This window comes from Catharus ustulatus, chromosome 18 (genome assembly GCF_009819885.2).
Source record: "Catharus ustulatus isolate bCatUst1 chromosome 18, bCatUst1.pri.v2, whole genome shotgun sequence".
NCBI lineage: Eukaryota > Metazoa > Chordata > Aves > Passeriformes > Turdidae > Catharus > Catharus ustulatus.
The window spans coordinates 4,267,932-4,281,897 of record NC_046238.1 but is presented as its reverse complement, the minus strand read 5'-3'; the positions used below and the strand labels follow the sequence as shown (position 1 = coordinate 4,281,897).

Genomic DNA, 13,966 nt, shown 5'->3' with positions numbered 1-13,966 from the left:
CGCCGTCGCTTCCAGCCACTCGCCCTGATTTATGGCGAGCTGGGAAATCTGATGGAGGCAGCGCTAATGAATCCTCCTCCCACGGGCACCGCTGACGGAGCAAAGTTTCTCCTGGAGCCCTCAGCACAGCTCCCTGCACCCCAGCATCTGTAGAGTCCCCCTTTGTGTCCCCAAGGAGGGGCTGCCCTGCATGGAGCCCCGCTGCGCTCCACATTCCTTTGATGTGGCATCTTTTTAATGACAAAGATCTGACAAAGATCTTCCTCCAGACGGACTAATTTTAACAAGCAGGCAGGCAGTGGCACCCCCCCACCCGTCAGAAACCTTAACCTCTGTGAAAATTTCCTTTTGTCCCAATTTCTCTTTGTTCCCTGGATCGCTGTCATGCCAGTGACAGAGCAGTCCCCTCCCGGCGTGCCAGAAATACGGCGGAGCCACACGTGCTGTTATGGGAGTGAGGGAAGGAGAAAAATGGAGCTGCCATCACCCTACCTGTCCTTGTCCCCATCCCATGCCATCCCATGCCATCCCATCCCATCCCTGTACCCTCTCAGTCACTCACAGAGGCCAGCTCAGCCCCTGCCACCCTCAGTCCCCTCTCTGGCTGGGATAAGGTCCCACCATGGGACACAGATGCATCCACAGCCGGGAGCTATTTGGGATTCAGGTCCATTATCCTGGTGTGACTCACTCACTGCTGTTGCCAGATTTAGGATTTGGGAATGCCAGAGAGCCCCCATCCCACCTGGGCAACAGGAATTGCCCTGCCATGGGGAAACCCAATGGGAAACTGGCCATGGGTGATGGATGGCAGCGGAGATGCCACTCCTGTGCTGGTGACAGGATGGGGACACGGTGCCCGACCCCAGCACCCATCGCCCCACGAGGGACGGGCGTCCCACGGGTGCACGTGAGGCCACAGCCCTAATCCCGGGGATTTGTCCCATGTGCAGCCCCTCGGGTGAGAGACGAGACTGGTGCCGGGATTAATGGCTCAGCATCGTTAACAGGTTATTTATAGGTGCTCCTCCATGCCCTAAAAATCTCCTGGAGCAGGGAGGGGTGTCCCAGCTCTGGGGGAGGCCACAGCAAAGCAAAGAGACTCCAGAGCACACATCCAGCAAGATCCTGGTTTTACTTTGGGAAAAACACCATCCGGACACACGGCTTGCAGGTTTTGTGTTGGTTTTTTTTTTTTTCTTTTTTTTTTTCTTTTTTTTTTTTCATTTTGTTTTCTCATTTTTAAAACAATATAGTGCAGCCAGCACTTCTCACAGTAGAATATAATGGTCAATTTTAGTATAAAAAAAAAACATTCTCAGAGATTTGTAAATGCACTTAGTGCTTGAACAGGCTTTCAGGGATACAGTACCTCTTTTCCGAGCACAATCACCTTGGGTTTCATCGGGATATTATTCTTCTTTTTACCTTTAAACATCAAAACACTTTGTATTTCATGGTGAGGAGCCTTTTGTAAATGAACAAATCTATTAAACACAGAATTACACAGAGTGAAGAATAACAGACCATAATTTTGGAATTGTTTGGGTGTTTCTTAAAAAAAAAAAAAAAAAAAGAAAAGAAAAAAAGGAGGTATGTGAGCGCCCCGGTACCGCGACCCAGAACCAAGGTAGAACTGACAGTAAGGGGGGAAATAAAACAGCCTGGAAGTGTGAGAGCTGGGGGGTTCCCAGGAGGGAGGGGCTGAGGGGGTCCCAAACCTCCTGGCTGAGTGGGAATAGGAGCTGGTGGCCACTGTGGGGCCGGGTGAGAGGAGGAGGATGAGGAGGAAGAGGGGTGGGAGGAGACTCTGTAGCAGCCAACACGTAGATGTACAGCCTAGTCAACTAAAAAAAAAAAAGAATTATAAAAACCAAAAAATCTGTTCAAGTTTTCAAGTGTTTTTTTTTTCTTAAATAGCCTCCAGACTGTCCCCAGTTATTAGCTTTAATCAAAGCAGTGCAAGTTACGGACTTCAGCTACAGGTCAGACGCCAGCTCCCTGCGGCCACGCTGGGCTGGGACCGGCCACCACTGGGCTGGCACTGGCCACCATGGAGCCTCCTGGCCACTGCCGTGCCAGGACTGGCCACTGTGGAGCCTCCTGGACAGCTGCCAGGTCAGCACTGGCCACCATGGAGCCTCCTGGCCACTCACTGGGCTGGGACCCACCCTGGAGCCTCCCGGCCGGCCACGACACCGAGCTCCGCCAGCGCAGCAGAGCCTCCCCTCCCTGGATAGCAGCAACTCGTAGCAATTCCCTGTTCACATTCGTGGAGATAAAATGATTTCTGAGCTATATAGACAAGCGGTCCTTCGGCTTCCAGCGGGTCACGGGTGTGTCCAGTCTGGGGACCCCGGTGCAACGCCAGTGTCCCGGGAGCCCTTTCGGCAGCCGACCCCGCGTCCCCCTCCCTGTCCCCCCGGTCCGGTACCCGCAGCTCGCGCCAAAGTCCTCGCCCTGGGTTGGTTTGGGAAGAGCAGCATCGGTCCCTTATCTGTAGACGGGCAGGCGGATGTGGGCGTGCTGGTGGTCCAAGAGCCTTGGCACAGACACGGTCTCGTAGCCCTTGCCCAACATCTGCTCCTTGATGCAGGGCGGGTGGATGTCGTTGATGAGATACTCCAGGGACTGGAGGCTGCTGCTGAGGATGGAGGTATTGCAGAGGGTCTTGCTGGGCAGCCCCTCGGCCGGGGGCACCCCCAGCTCGCGGGGCCCCAGCTCTGGTGGGTTGTAACAGTCGCTGTTGGGGGTCACCAGGATGCTGTTCCAGGGGGGAGCGAAGTACTGCCCCACGGCGAAGTTGCCGTGCATGCAGTTCAAGGGGGACGAGCTGACCTTGTCGGCCGCGCCGCCCAGCCCGTAGGGCCGCGAGGCACCCGCGCACGTCTCGGGGGATTTGCTGAGGGCCCCCCCTCCGCCGCTGCCCCCGCTGTACATTCGCAGGTGCTGCTGCTGCTGCTTCTGCTGCCACACCAGGTAGTCCATGCCCTCGGGGTAAATGCCAGCCTTGGGTCCCAGCGCTGCAGCGGTGGCCGGGTTGGAGCCCAGCGCCAGCTCGGCGCCCTTGCGGCACTCGGGCAGGACGGTGCCGCCGTAGCCGGGGCCGAAGGCGCCGTGCTTGGCCGGGCTGGGGTGTGCGGCCACCACGGCTGGGCAGCCGGGCTGGGCACCCTGCGCCTGGCACTGCTGATTGATCTGGTAGATGATGCTCTGGATGGAGGGCAGGTTGGAGGGCGGCAGGGCCAGGCTCCTGCCCGCCAGCGGCAGCACCGAGGCCGCCACCGTCACGTTGGGGGGCACGGGACCCTCCAGCTGCTTCTGGCCGCCGTGGTAGCTCAGCTGCCCGGCGCAGGAGGGACCTTGAGCTAAAGTGCTTGAGGCGGGGTAGGGAGCGACGCCCACCTGGGCAGGAGAGAGCTTAGTCCGCTTCCCCTCCGAGTTCTTCACCACGCTTTTGCCGGAGGCTTTGACGATGGCCAGCAGCCCCTGGTAGCCGCCGGCGTGCAGGGGGTAGGGGCTGTACCTCTGCCCCGTGGTGTCGTAGCCGTTCACCGTCCGGTTAAGGTGCTTGTGCTGGGGGACCCTGATGTTGGTGGGGAAGATCTTGATGGTCAGCGGGCTGTTGGCCACCTTCTGTGCGTAGGCGTCCAGCTCGGCGGGGCTGGGGTAGCGCGGGGAATGCATGGGGGCCGTCTCACCTGTAGGAGAAAAACCTGGGGTGAATCCAGTGCCACCAGCATGAGGGGACCCAGCACCACCCTCCCCTGGCTGGATCCCACCTGCTCCCGGCAGAAACCAGGTCACGGCACCGAGCTGTCCCCTCCCGCTGACGGGAGTCACTTGTAAGTGGCCTAAAATAAACTTGGTGTGGAGAATGGAAATGTCACTTTACCCAACGGGGGAATCTTTCTCTGAGATTGGATTTAAACTACATTATACAAGCAATTTCATGGGTGCTTTGCGCTGCTACGAGAACCTCACCAAAAATGGAAAAGCATTGCATTTACCAGCCATAAATCAGCAGTTCCTATAATGAGCACAAAAATGTCACTTTTATGCAATTTTACAGATGAACAAAACTGGTGAAATTAACTGTGGTAACCTACTGGAGTCAGCAAAAGCCACTGCAGAAAAAAAATTTATATATGTATATAGTTTTGTTCCTTTCAAACTCTTTCCTGAGCAAGTTTCTGCCATTCTGGTGTGAAAACTCATTTGTCGTTCCCATTATACTTTCATTTGGAGTTTATCTTGAGTATCCAATGAGCCACCAACTGTGAAAATGATTAAATCTACAAAATCTATCTAACAGATGGAATAAATTAGGTGTTTAAAATCTCCACACACACTCACACACACTCAGGCACATGCACGTACACGTCAGCACATGGCAATGGTGGTTGGCTCCCAGCTGGCTCCCAAAATTCCCAGCCCTGCCAAGGGATGTCTGCAGCACACTGGGAATGCCAGACCTGGTGCCTGCCGAGAGGAAGGTTTTGCAAGGGAGAGATGGTAAAATTGGGGGGGTTTGGGGAGGCCCAGCCTGCTCAGGCAGTGCAGCCCCCCCAGAACCTGAGCACTCTGCTCACAATGCCGCCAGGATCAGCAGCCCCTGATGCCAGCATGTCCTGCTGGCAAAGTCCTCATGGAAGAGCCACATGTCTGGGAACATTCCACATTCCCTGTGAAGGGATTGTCTGTCCCAGTCCTGCTCTGAGTGACATTTCCACGGCTGGATGAACCAGGCATTGATTAAAACCAGGAAGGACGCACTGGAATCTGTGACTCTCCACTTCCAGCAGCAGAGGGGGGACACAGCAGTGAGGCTGTGGCTGCTCTCCATGCTCTCCATGCTCTCCATGCTCTCCATCCATGGCCACTCTCTGTGCTCTCCATCAGTGCAGTAATTGCCCAGGCAGGACGCAGAGCCTGCTCCAGCCATTGCTCCCATTAAGCTGATGTTATGGGCTTTTTACAGGTGTCTTAAATAGACATTGTTATTAACGAGTGCATTAAGCCAATTAAAACCAGTGCCTTTGAGGAGGATTTAATGGAGCTGCTGGAACACGGGAAGAACAGCACCAGCAGCTCCCTCTGGCAGGACACGTGAGGATGGGTGGCACCAGGACATCCCAGGCACTGACCCTCCAGCCTCTGGGAAGCTCCTGCAGGGCCAGCAGGGCAGTGAGGACACACTGAGGGGGCATGGTGGGCTCTGCTGGGCAGGTCAGAGGTACAGGAGGCTGAGAATGGGCCAGAGGCATGGCACGGAATGGCACAGCACAGAACGGCCCAGCACGCACATCTGCATTCCCCTTCATGCCAGCACCACTGTCCTTGGAGGTGGCAGCATCGTGAATACTCAATTAACATGACACTAATTAGCTGGTGACACTTGCAGAATCCCTAATGAGCCCATTCCTTGGAAATGCTCCTTTATGAGGAAAAATACTAAAAAAACCAAGGGGCTGTTTCAGGAGGGAGGGAAGGAGGCGGTGCCACCTGGGATCACCAAAACCCTGTCCCCAAGCACTGCGACTACAGGTGACACTTCAGGGGTGGCAGAGGGCATCCCGGAGCAGCCTTTGTCACCTCTTTGCTCCAGCTGGGCTGGATGTGACAAGCCACCAATTTGGTGTGTTGTCACATCTCAGGGTGACGCACTGCACCCCCGCCGGGAAAATTACAGAGCGGCCGCGGCGCCGCTCTCCGCAGTAATTACTGCTTTTCCAGAGGGCTCTAATTGCTGCAAGATGCAAACTCGACACGGCCACTCGCTGTTTGTCCTCTGTGTCCATCTCCTCCTGAATTTGGACCACGCCAGAAGACACCTCCAGCCCCTTCTCCCAGTTATTTCCCTGCCTTTCACCTCCCTCCCTCACTGGCATTCCCATGGGATGTGTCCGGCACCTCCCAGCTCCCCCTCTCCTCCCTGACCTGCTCTATTTTTCCAGCCTGCACTCAATAATAGCTAAATAATTGAATCTGCTCAGCAGCCAAAGATTTGGTTTGAATTTTATTGGAATTTTAAATTGTTTTGTTTCTTCAGTGTTTTATTACTGTAAATGGAAAATGCATCGCCCGCAGTAATAATCCGATGGCTTTTTATATTACTCTGAGCTTCTGCTTGGAGCATTATTGGAAAGCCAGGCAGAGAGGAGACCCCAGCTAATGGCAGCACGGGCTTATGAGATTACGCCTCCAGCTAAACAACTTTTTACTTTAGCAAATTGGCCACCAAACCCAGTCCCAGACACAGATGTAAATCCCAGACCCCGCTGGGGCCACGGTCCGGAATAAATCTCGGTTTATGGAGCAGGGAGCTCTGGCCCTGCTGTGCCCGGAGCAGCAGGATGAGGCAAAATGTCTGACAAGAACAAGGGATGGCTGCAGGAAGGGTGGGAGAGGTGGGAGAACCCCCTCCTCAAAGCCTCCTCAGACATGCCCACCTGCTGCCAGCATCACTCACATCCCCCACATCCTCAGCATCCCACGCATCCAGCACTCCCTGCATCTCCCAAATCCCCCACATCCACAATATTCCCTGCATCTCCCAAATCCCCCACATCCACAGTATTCCCTGCATCCCCCTGCATTCCTCCAACCCCTGGTGTCCCCAGGGACCCCCACACCATGCCCAGGGGAAGGGAAGGGAAGGGAAGGGAAGGGAAGGGAAGGGAAGGGAAGGGAAGGGAAGGGAAGGGAAGGGAAGGGAAGGGAAGGGAAGGGAAGGGAAGGGAAGGGAAGGGAAGGGAAGGGAAGCTAACCAGGGTCTGCTTGGTTAAAGCAGGTGTGGGATCAAAGTGGCACCAGGAAGGATGGCCAGGACCAGGAAGGAGAGGAAGCAGGAAGGATGCTCAGTACTGGGAAGGATGCTCAGGAGCAGGAAGAGTGTTCAGAACCAGGAAGGACAGAGTGGATCCTCACCACCAGGAAGGATGCTCCAGACCAGGAAAGACAGGATGGACACTGAGCACACAGAAAGAAGCTCCACTCTGCTCCCACAGCCCAGGTGCCTGTGTGTCCCCCAGGCTGGAGCTGGAACAACATTCCTGGCTGGGTTCCCTCTTCCCTAGAGGAGGAATTTGTGCCTTTAATTTGCAGTCCATGAGACTGCACTGCCTGGCAGCTGGAAGGGGATGGGGAGCAGGATGTTTGGGTGCACAGAAAAAACAATTTGGGGATCAGCACCAGCAGCACCACAGCCCTGAGCAAGGGCTCCTGAGGGAGAAGTGGGAATGTGGCACCTCAGTGGTTAACAGCAGCACCAGAGACACGTGCTGCTCCCTCCCTCCCCTCATTCCTTCCCAGATAAGATGGGACAATCCTTATTTTTACACATCGAAGGCGCTACAATGTTTTGCAATAAATGAAAGAAGTAATCTCGGCAGGGAATCTTTATAAAGCTGCCGAAGGCGATGTGTGGCTGGAAGCTTCCCAGCACTGGGGATGGGCTTTGCCTTCCCGTGGTCCCAAAGGAAAATGCTTTCCACCCCTTTTTCAGATGGGAAAAAAGCTGCAATGGAGGGCTCAGCCCCAAAAAAGCAGCTCAAGGAAAGCATCTGCCCCAGGTCTGCCTTCATGTGGTTCCATTGCCACATTCACCCTGGGAAGGGGAATTTTCCTGGAGCCCTGAGCATCCCACCCAACCTCACCCTCCCTGCTCATCCTCACCCTCCATCCCTGCCCTGCCCTGCCCATCTCCCAGAACAGCGCTGGCATTTCCAGCCCTGAGCTCCTGGTTTGTTCCTGCCCGGCCTCTCTGAGCCAGTAGGGCAGAAGGGCAGCAATTAGGCAGGATTTTTAATTGGCACAGGGGCAGGAGGGGTGAGAAGGGGAGCGATGCTGGGCAGAGGTAGGAGCACACTGGGGACCTGAGCAGCCGTGCCAATGGCTCTTATTAAAAAATAATAGTGCTGCAGCCTCCAAATGAATTAAATCTGTGAGAGCAGAGTGCTTTTCCCCAGCTTTGGGACCAGGATCCCTGTTCCCCTTGCAGCAAGGCGATCCCAGTGCCTTCAAAGCTTCAAAAAGCATCAAAAATCCCCTTTTTCTCTGCCTGCCACACTGGGAACAGATTTTGTAAGAGCTAAACCCTAAATATTTGCAAAACACTTGGAAGAAACCTCAATATTTGGAAAACACTTGGAAGAAAACAAACAAAAGCTGCTACATTTAACGAAACAAGACAGCCCTTCAAGTTTTGGGTCTGTGCCCCAAGCAGCAAAGCTGCCTGGCAGGATCTGGCTGCCCTGGCACAGCTGGCACACAGAGCAGGTGACCCAAGGGCAGGACAGATTCCAGGGGGTCCCAAATGGAGCTGGGGGGTGTGTGGGGAGAGCAGCCACGAGCCATCCATGGTTTTTGGGTGCTGTGCCCCCTTTCCAGGCGGGCTGGGTGGCTGCCACATCCTCCAGCCCTCCGGTTTCTATGGTGACAGTGTCCCCAGGATGGGTGGTGCAGAGGCCACCACTCAGATGCTGTGGGGGTCCCTGTCCCCCCTTTCCCTGACTGAAGGGACAGCACCACCCCTGAGCAGCACCCTGTGCCGTCCCCAAATCGCTGCATCCCCCACTGTGGGACCCCACAACGTGGAGCATCCCTGTGCCAGGAGCCGAGACAAACACGCCCCGGCTCCGGGGGCTTAAATTAAACCAACTCCAGCAATAACAGCGGGAGAAATCCATCTGAATAACCGTAGGTGGCAAACCCCGCGCGGCAGCGCCGGAATCTGCAAAGACAACAAAATTCATGACAAAGCACAAAGGGAAGCGCCGGGCTCGCCGTCCCCAGATATTCATCCGTTAACACGTTCCCTTTTTTAGGCTGACATGTCATTTCAGACGGGCCTTTCTTCCTCCCCTTTCTTCTCCCCCTCGTCGCGCGCGGCTCTGCCGAGGCGGCTGCTGAATTGGATCACCTCGGGGCGAGCACTTTATTATCTGCAGTCAAAGCGTCACCACAAATACCCGTCTACACACACACGTGTCACTTCCCATTTGTCTCCTCCACGAGGTATTAGCGCGGCACCGGCGCCGTGCTCTGTGCCACGCTGGCCACTGTGCCACAACAGCCGCTGTGCCATTGTGTGAGGATGCCCTGGTGCCACCCCAAAGCCGTGTTGATACTGCCCCAGTGCCACCCCAAAGCCATCCTGATACTGGCCCAGTGCCACCCCAAAGCCATCCTGATACTGCCCGATTGTCACCTCAAACCCATCCTGACATTGCCCCCAGTGCCACCCCAAAGCCGTCCTGATACTACCCAAGTGTCACCCCAAAGCCATCCTGATACTGCCCCAGTGCCACCCCAGTGCCATCCTGATACTGTACGTGTGCCACCCCAAAGCCATCCTGATACTGCCCTGGTGCCACCCCAAAGCCATCCTGATACTGCCCCAGTGCCACCCCAGTGCCATCCTGATACTGCCCCAGTGCCACCCCAAAGCCATCCTGATACTGCCCCAGTGCCACCCCAAAGCCATCCTGATACTGCTCCACTGACACCCCAAAGCCACCCTGATACTGTCCCTGTGCCACCCCAAAGCCATCCTGATACTGTCCCTGTGCCACCCCAAAGCCATCCTGATACTGCTTCAGTGCCACCTCAAAGTCATCCTGATACTGCCCCAGTGTCATCCCAAAGCCACCCTGATACTGCCCCAGTGTCACCCCAGTGCCACCCTGATACTGCCCCAGTGTCACCTCAAAGCCATCCTGATACTGCTCCAGTGCCATCCTGATGCAATCCCAGTGCCACCCTAATGCTGCCCTAATGCCACCCTCAAGATACTCAAGCACCACCTCAGCACAACCATGCTGGTGCCATAATGTCACCTAGATGTCACTCAACACTGCCCAAGCACAGCTCTGAGGCCACCCCTACACAACCACCACCCCAATGCCACCCCAGTGCCACCTTTCAGAAGCCCTGATGCCACCACAGGGACCAGGAGGTGACCCCACCACTCTGTTGGCCCTGCAGCTCATCCCCAGCCCCTCTGCTCACTCATGCATAGCCAATTAATATTTAAATTAATTTAAGACACCTCCAAAGCAGGGTGCCCCATCCTGGGGTCTGCCAGTGACCAGGAGCCCGCTCTGTGGCCAATGCACCATCACAGTCCTGGGAAGTTTGGGCACAAACCAAACCTTCCCACGTGCTGCACCATTACCAGCCAAGCCCACCCCAAATCCAGGGCTCTGACCTGGTGGGAGACGGGCACTGAGCAGCCCCACCTCACCCTCCATCCCCACATGTGATGGAAAAGTGTTTTTGCAGCAATTCCTGGCAGGGAAAGTGCAAGTCAACAGCACATTTTGGGGCCAGCAGTTAATTGAACTCCTTTTTATGGCACGTATATAAATACACAGAACCATCATTAACCGATCCCTTCCAGAAACTGAAAATGAAAGAATTAATCTTACTTCACTCATGTGTAACCCCTCATGAAATTAAAATGATATTTTATGGGTGTGTACGAAAGCAAAGCCTCGCTGCAGCCACTCTAATGAAAATGCCCTTGGAACAAGCAGAATTGGGTAACAAGAAGCCATTAAATGGGGTCTCATCCCGAGTGCAATTAATGGGTTTATCACTGATCAGAGTCCCCACAGGTGCAGGGAGAGCTGTGGGTCACCCTGGAGCTGAATCCCTGGCATGGAGCCCTGGCCATCACCTCTCATTAGGGCCATCCCTTCGTTAGTGTTTTAATACCAGATGGGCCCCAGGAGGGTTTGTGCCACCTCCACAGAGCCATTTGTCACCCTGTCCCAGTGGGGCCAAGGTGACAGCTCCCATGGGAGCCCTGGCATGGAGGATGAGAATGGTGAAAGAATCTCCAGGTTTGGGTTGCAGGGACCTTAAAACTCATCCAATTCCACCCTCTTCCACCATGCCAGGTTGTTCCAAGTCCCGTCCAACCTGGCTTTGGGCACTTCCAGGGACGGGGCAGCCACAGCTTCTCTGTGCCAGGGCCTCACCTCCTGCACAGGGAGGAATTTTTTCCCAAAATTCCACCTATCCCTGCCTTCTGGCAGTGAGAGGCCATGCCCACTCATCCTGCCATTCCACAGTCTTTTAAATAATCCCTGTCCATGTTTTTTGTAGGCTCATGACGTTCAGCTCTGTGAACTCCCCATCCCTCTCCCTGCCACACTCCCAGTTCCAGGCTGGCTGGAGGAGGGCACATGGAAAGTAACATTTCATTAAATATCATCCACTGCTCTGTGACTGCTCAGAGTGGGAGCAGCAAAGAGTTTGGCCAAGCTGAAAGGGGCATTATTTGATTTATAATTTAAATAAAGCTCAGGATTCCTGTAATGCACCCAGGATAAAATCAAAAGGGACCAGGCTGCTGGAGTTAATTGGATGTGATATTTTCCTGAGGATGCTGCTTCTCCACAGGCTCCTGCTCCTCTGCTGGAGGCAGGAGGCACAGGCAGGGCTGGAAGGGCTCTGGCACCTTTCTGCATCCTCCTCAAGGCATGCCAGGCTGGTTCCTACGGAACAGCCTTGGGAATACTGCTGGTAACAGCAGCAAAGTCACCTCTGGATTTTGTGGGATGCTCCAGGCTTGCTGGGATGCAGCCACACAAATGTGGGGGGCACAGAGATGGAAGACAACAATCAGCAGGAGAGGCCAGGGGGCAGAACCAGAGGGTGAAGGCACCAGCAGCTCCCAGCACAGGCAGGAAAATGAGTCAGCTCACCTTTTATGTGAAATTAATACCAAAATTAATCAGCGGCGCGGGCAGGATAATAGGATTTCACAGTGGTGCCGGGCCAGACGGCCAATGTGCCGAGAGCCAGACTCATTTAATATCGACAGAAACAATGCCAGAGGACAGAAATAAGACCCATAAAGATAATTACTGAGATACTCAGGAGCAAATTAAGTAATCAGAGGCACTTCTAAATTGCGCCTGGTTTGAAGAGCGCGCTCTCCGTGCCGATTCCCCGCGCCGGCGTTCCGGTGGCGGTGGGAGCTCGGCTCCCAGCCCCTCCACCCTGCTTCCCACAGGTGCCATAAATAAGGGAGGGAAAATTGTATTCCAAGCCAGATGCGTGGCCCTGGATGTCACCTGCAATTTAATTTGTGCTGGCAGGAGGCAGAGAGGAGCGAGACGTGCTGGATTTGCCCATAATGAGCGGAAACATACGGGCAGCTAAACTTTGATTAAGGTGACCTGGCTGGTGGCAGCCGGTGGTGAGCACGGTGTGGGGGTCCAGGAGGGAGTTTGGCTGCTGCCACACATCCTGGGGGATACAAGTCTCTTGGAGACCTCAGGTAAGCACGGTTCTGCCGGAGGGAGGGGGTGAGACCAATCAAAAACTGTCTCCTGGGGTCTGGGGTGGGGTCAGATCTCTGCCCTCATCCCACTGGCACAACTCCAGGAGCACCAGGACCCTGGGGCTGGGACCCTCCCAGGACACAGCAGCTGTATCCAGGAACACACCCATGGCACCATATGTGACACCAAATAAGGGCTCCTGCTTCCCAAACCTCCTTATTTCAGCACCTATGGCAGGGTGGGAAATGCCAGAAAGCACCAACCCCCCCAGCTGGAAGGTGCCTCTGGGCTCTGTTCCATGAGTAGAGACAGTCCCTAGCTCTGAGCTCCATGCAGGGAATGCTGTGGGGATCTGCAGGTGTATCCTGACCTCAGGATCACAATGAGCTCACACTGAGATTCTCAGTGCTGAACAACTCCAGAAAACCCTGCCAGGGTCATCCTGCCCATGGGTCTCAGACCATGTGGGCATGGCTGAGCTCATTATTCCATGCTCCAGGAGCTGGACACCTTTCACCAGCCCTGTGCTGCTGCAATGCTCAGGCTTGATGGATTATCAATAATTTTACCAGAGCAGCATCCTTTTTCCTTCCAGACACCAATAAGGAGGAGATGTGGCAGGCACCACATGCTCCAGCGCAGTGCAGGCTGCACTGTGACACCTGAGTGCCCAAAATCCCAGCTCTGGCCTGGATGTCCTATTCCCTGTGCTAGCCATAAAAAATCATGGAATCCAGAATGGTTTGTGTTGGAAGCGACCTTAACGATCACCCACTTTCTCCCCCTGCCATGGGCAGGCACACCTGCTCCAAGCCCTGTCCAACCTGGCCATGAACACTTCCAGGGATAAGTTTCAGGATAAAAGAACTTCCAGGGATAAAAGAACTTCCAAGGATAAAAGAACTTCCAAGGATAAACAACCCTCCTGGTTGGCAGTGCAATGCTGAAGCGATGCGGGGGGGTCCCCAGGGAGGCTGAGCATCATCCAAAATCCCTGCCCAGCTCACCCAAACCCCATGCCCAGCTCACCTGGCTGCTCAGGGTGCCCAGGTAGAGAGGAAAAAAAACGTCTATGGGAAAATCCAGCTCATTAAACAAACACCCAGGGGCTGTCACAGCCTAACAAGCAGAGCTTTAGCAGCTGATTTGTCTTCAGCCGGCAATGTTTAAAAATCCAACTGAGACCAGCAGAAAAATATCCACTCCCCTCTTTAAAACACACATTCATCACTTGAGAATCTTAATGCGTCTTTCCCAGCCGGGGAGGTCAAACACGCCTGCCTAAAGCAGGCTCATTAAATATACATTTAATCACGGTTTGGATTGAGAGACAAAGGCTGGGAGAGACAGGTGCTTTGCCGGAGTGACCTTTTGGATCCCATTTTAATGTAACTAGTTTACAGCTTATCTGAAAGGCCAGCTCCTGGGGAAGGCGAGCTGCGGCAAAATGGGGAAAGTAATTAGGGGGGGAAGGGCTGGGGAGGTTTTGGGGGCCGACTGCACCGTCCTCTGCCGCCGCCACGCTTCCCAGGCAGCTCTGCAACATTTGCTGAAGTTGGACTTATCAACCACAGAACCCAATTTAATTTGCTTATCTTGGCTCCTTCCTCCCCCTCTCCTCCCCGCTTCTCCTGCTCTTTTTAATTATCGGTTAAATAAATGTCTTTTTC

General features: G+C 54.6%; 1 protein-coding gene across 3 annotated transcripts in view; it reads right to left on the bottom strand.

The window, feature by feature from the left end:
- Positions 1–1,116: 1,116 nt before the first annotated feature.
- The window catches only part of FAM222A (family with sequence similarity 222 member A), a 28,736-nt gene continuing 15,886 nt past the window's right edge, over positions 1,117–13,966 (bottom strand). For all 3 annotated transcript variants that reach the window (XM_033075624.2, XM_033075623.2, XM_033075622.2), the window contains one exon: positions 1,117–3,701. In XM_033075624.2, coding sequence (XP_032931515.1) covers positions 2,494–3,701 — 1,208 coding nt within the window. In that variant the 3' untranslated portion in view covers positions 1,117–2,493. The remainder of the gene's footprint in view (positions 3,702–13,966) is intronic.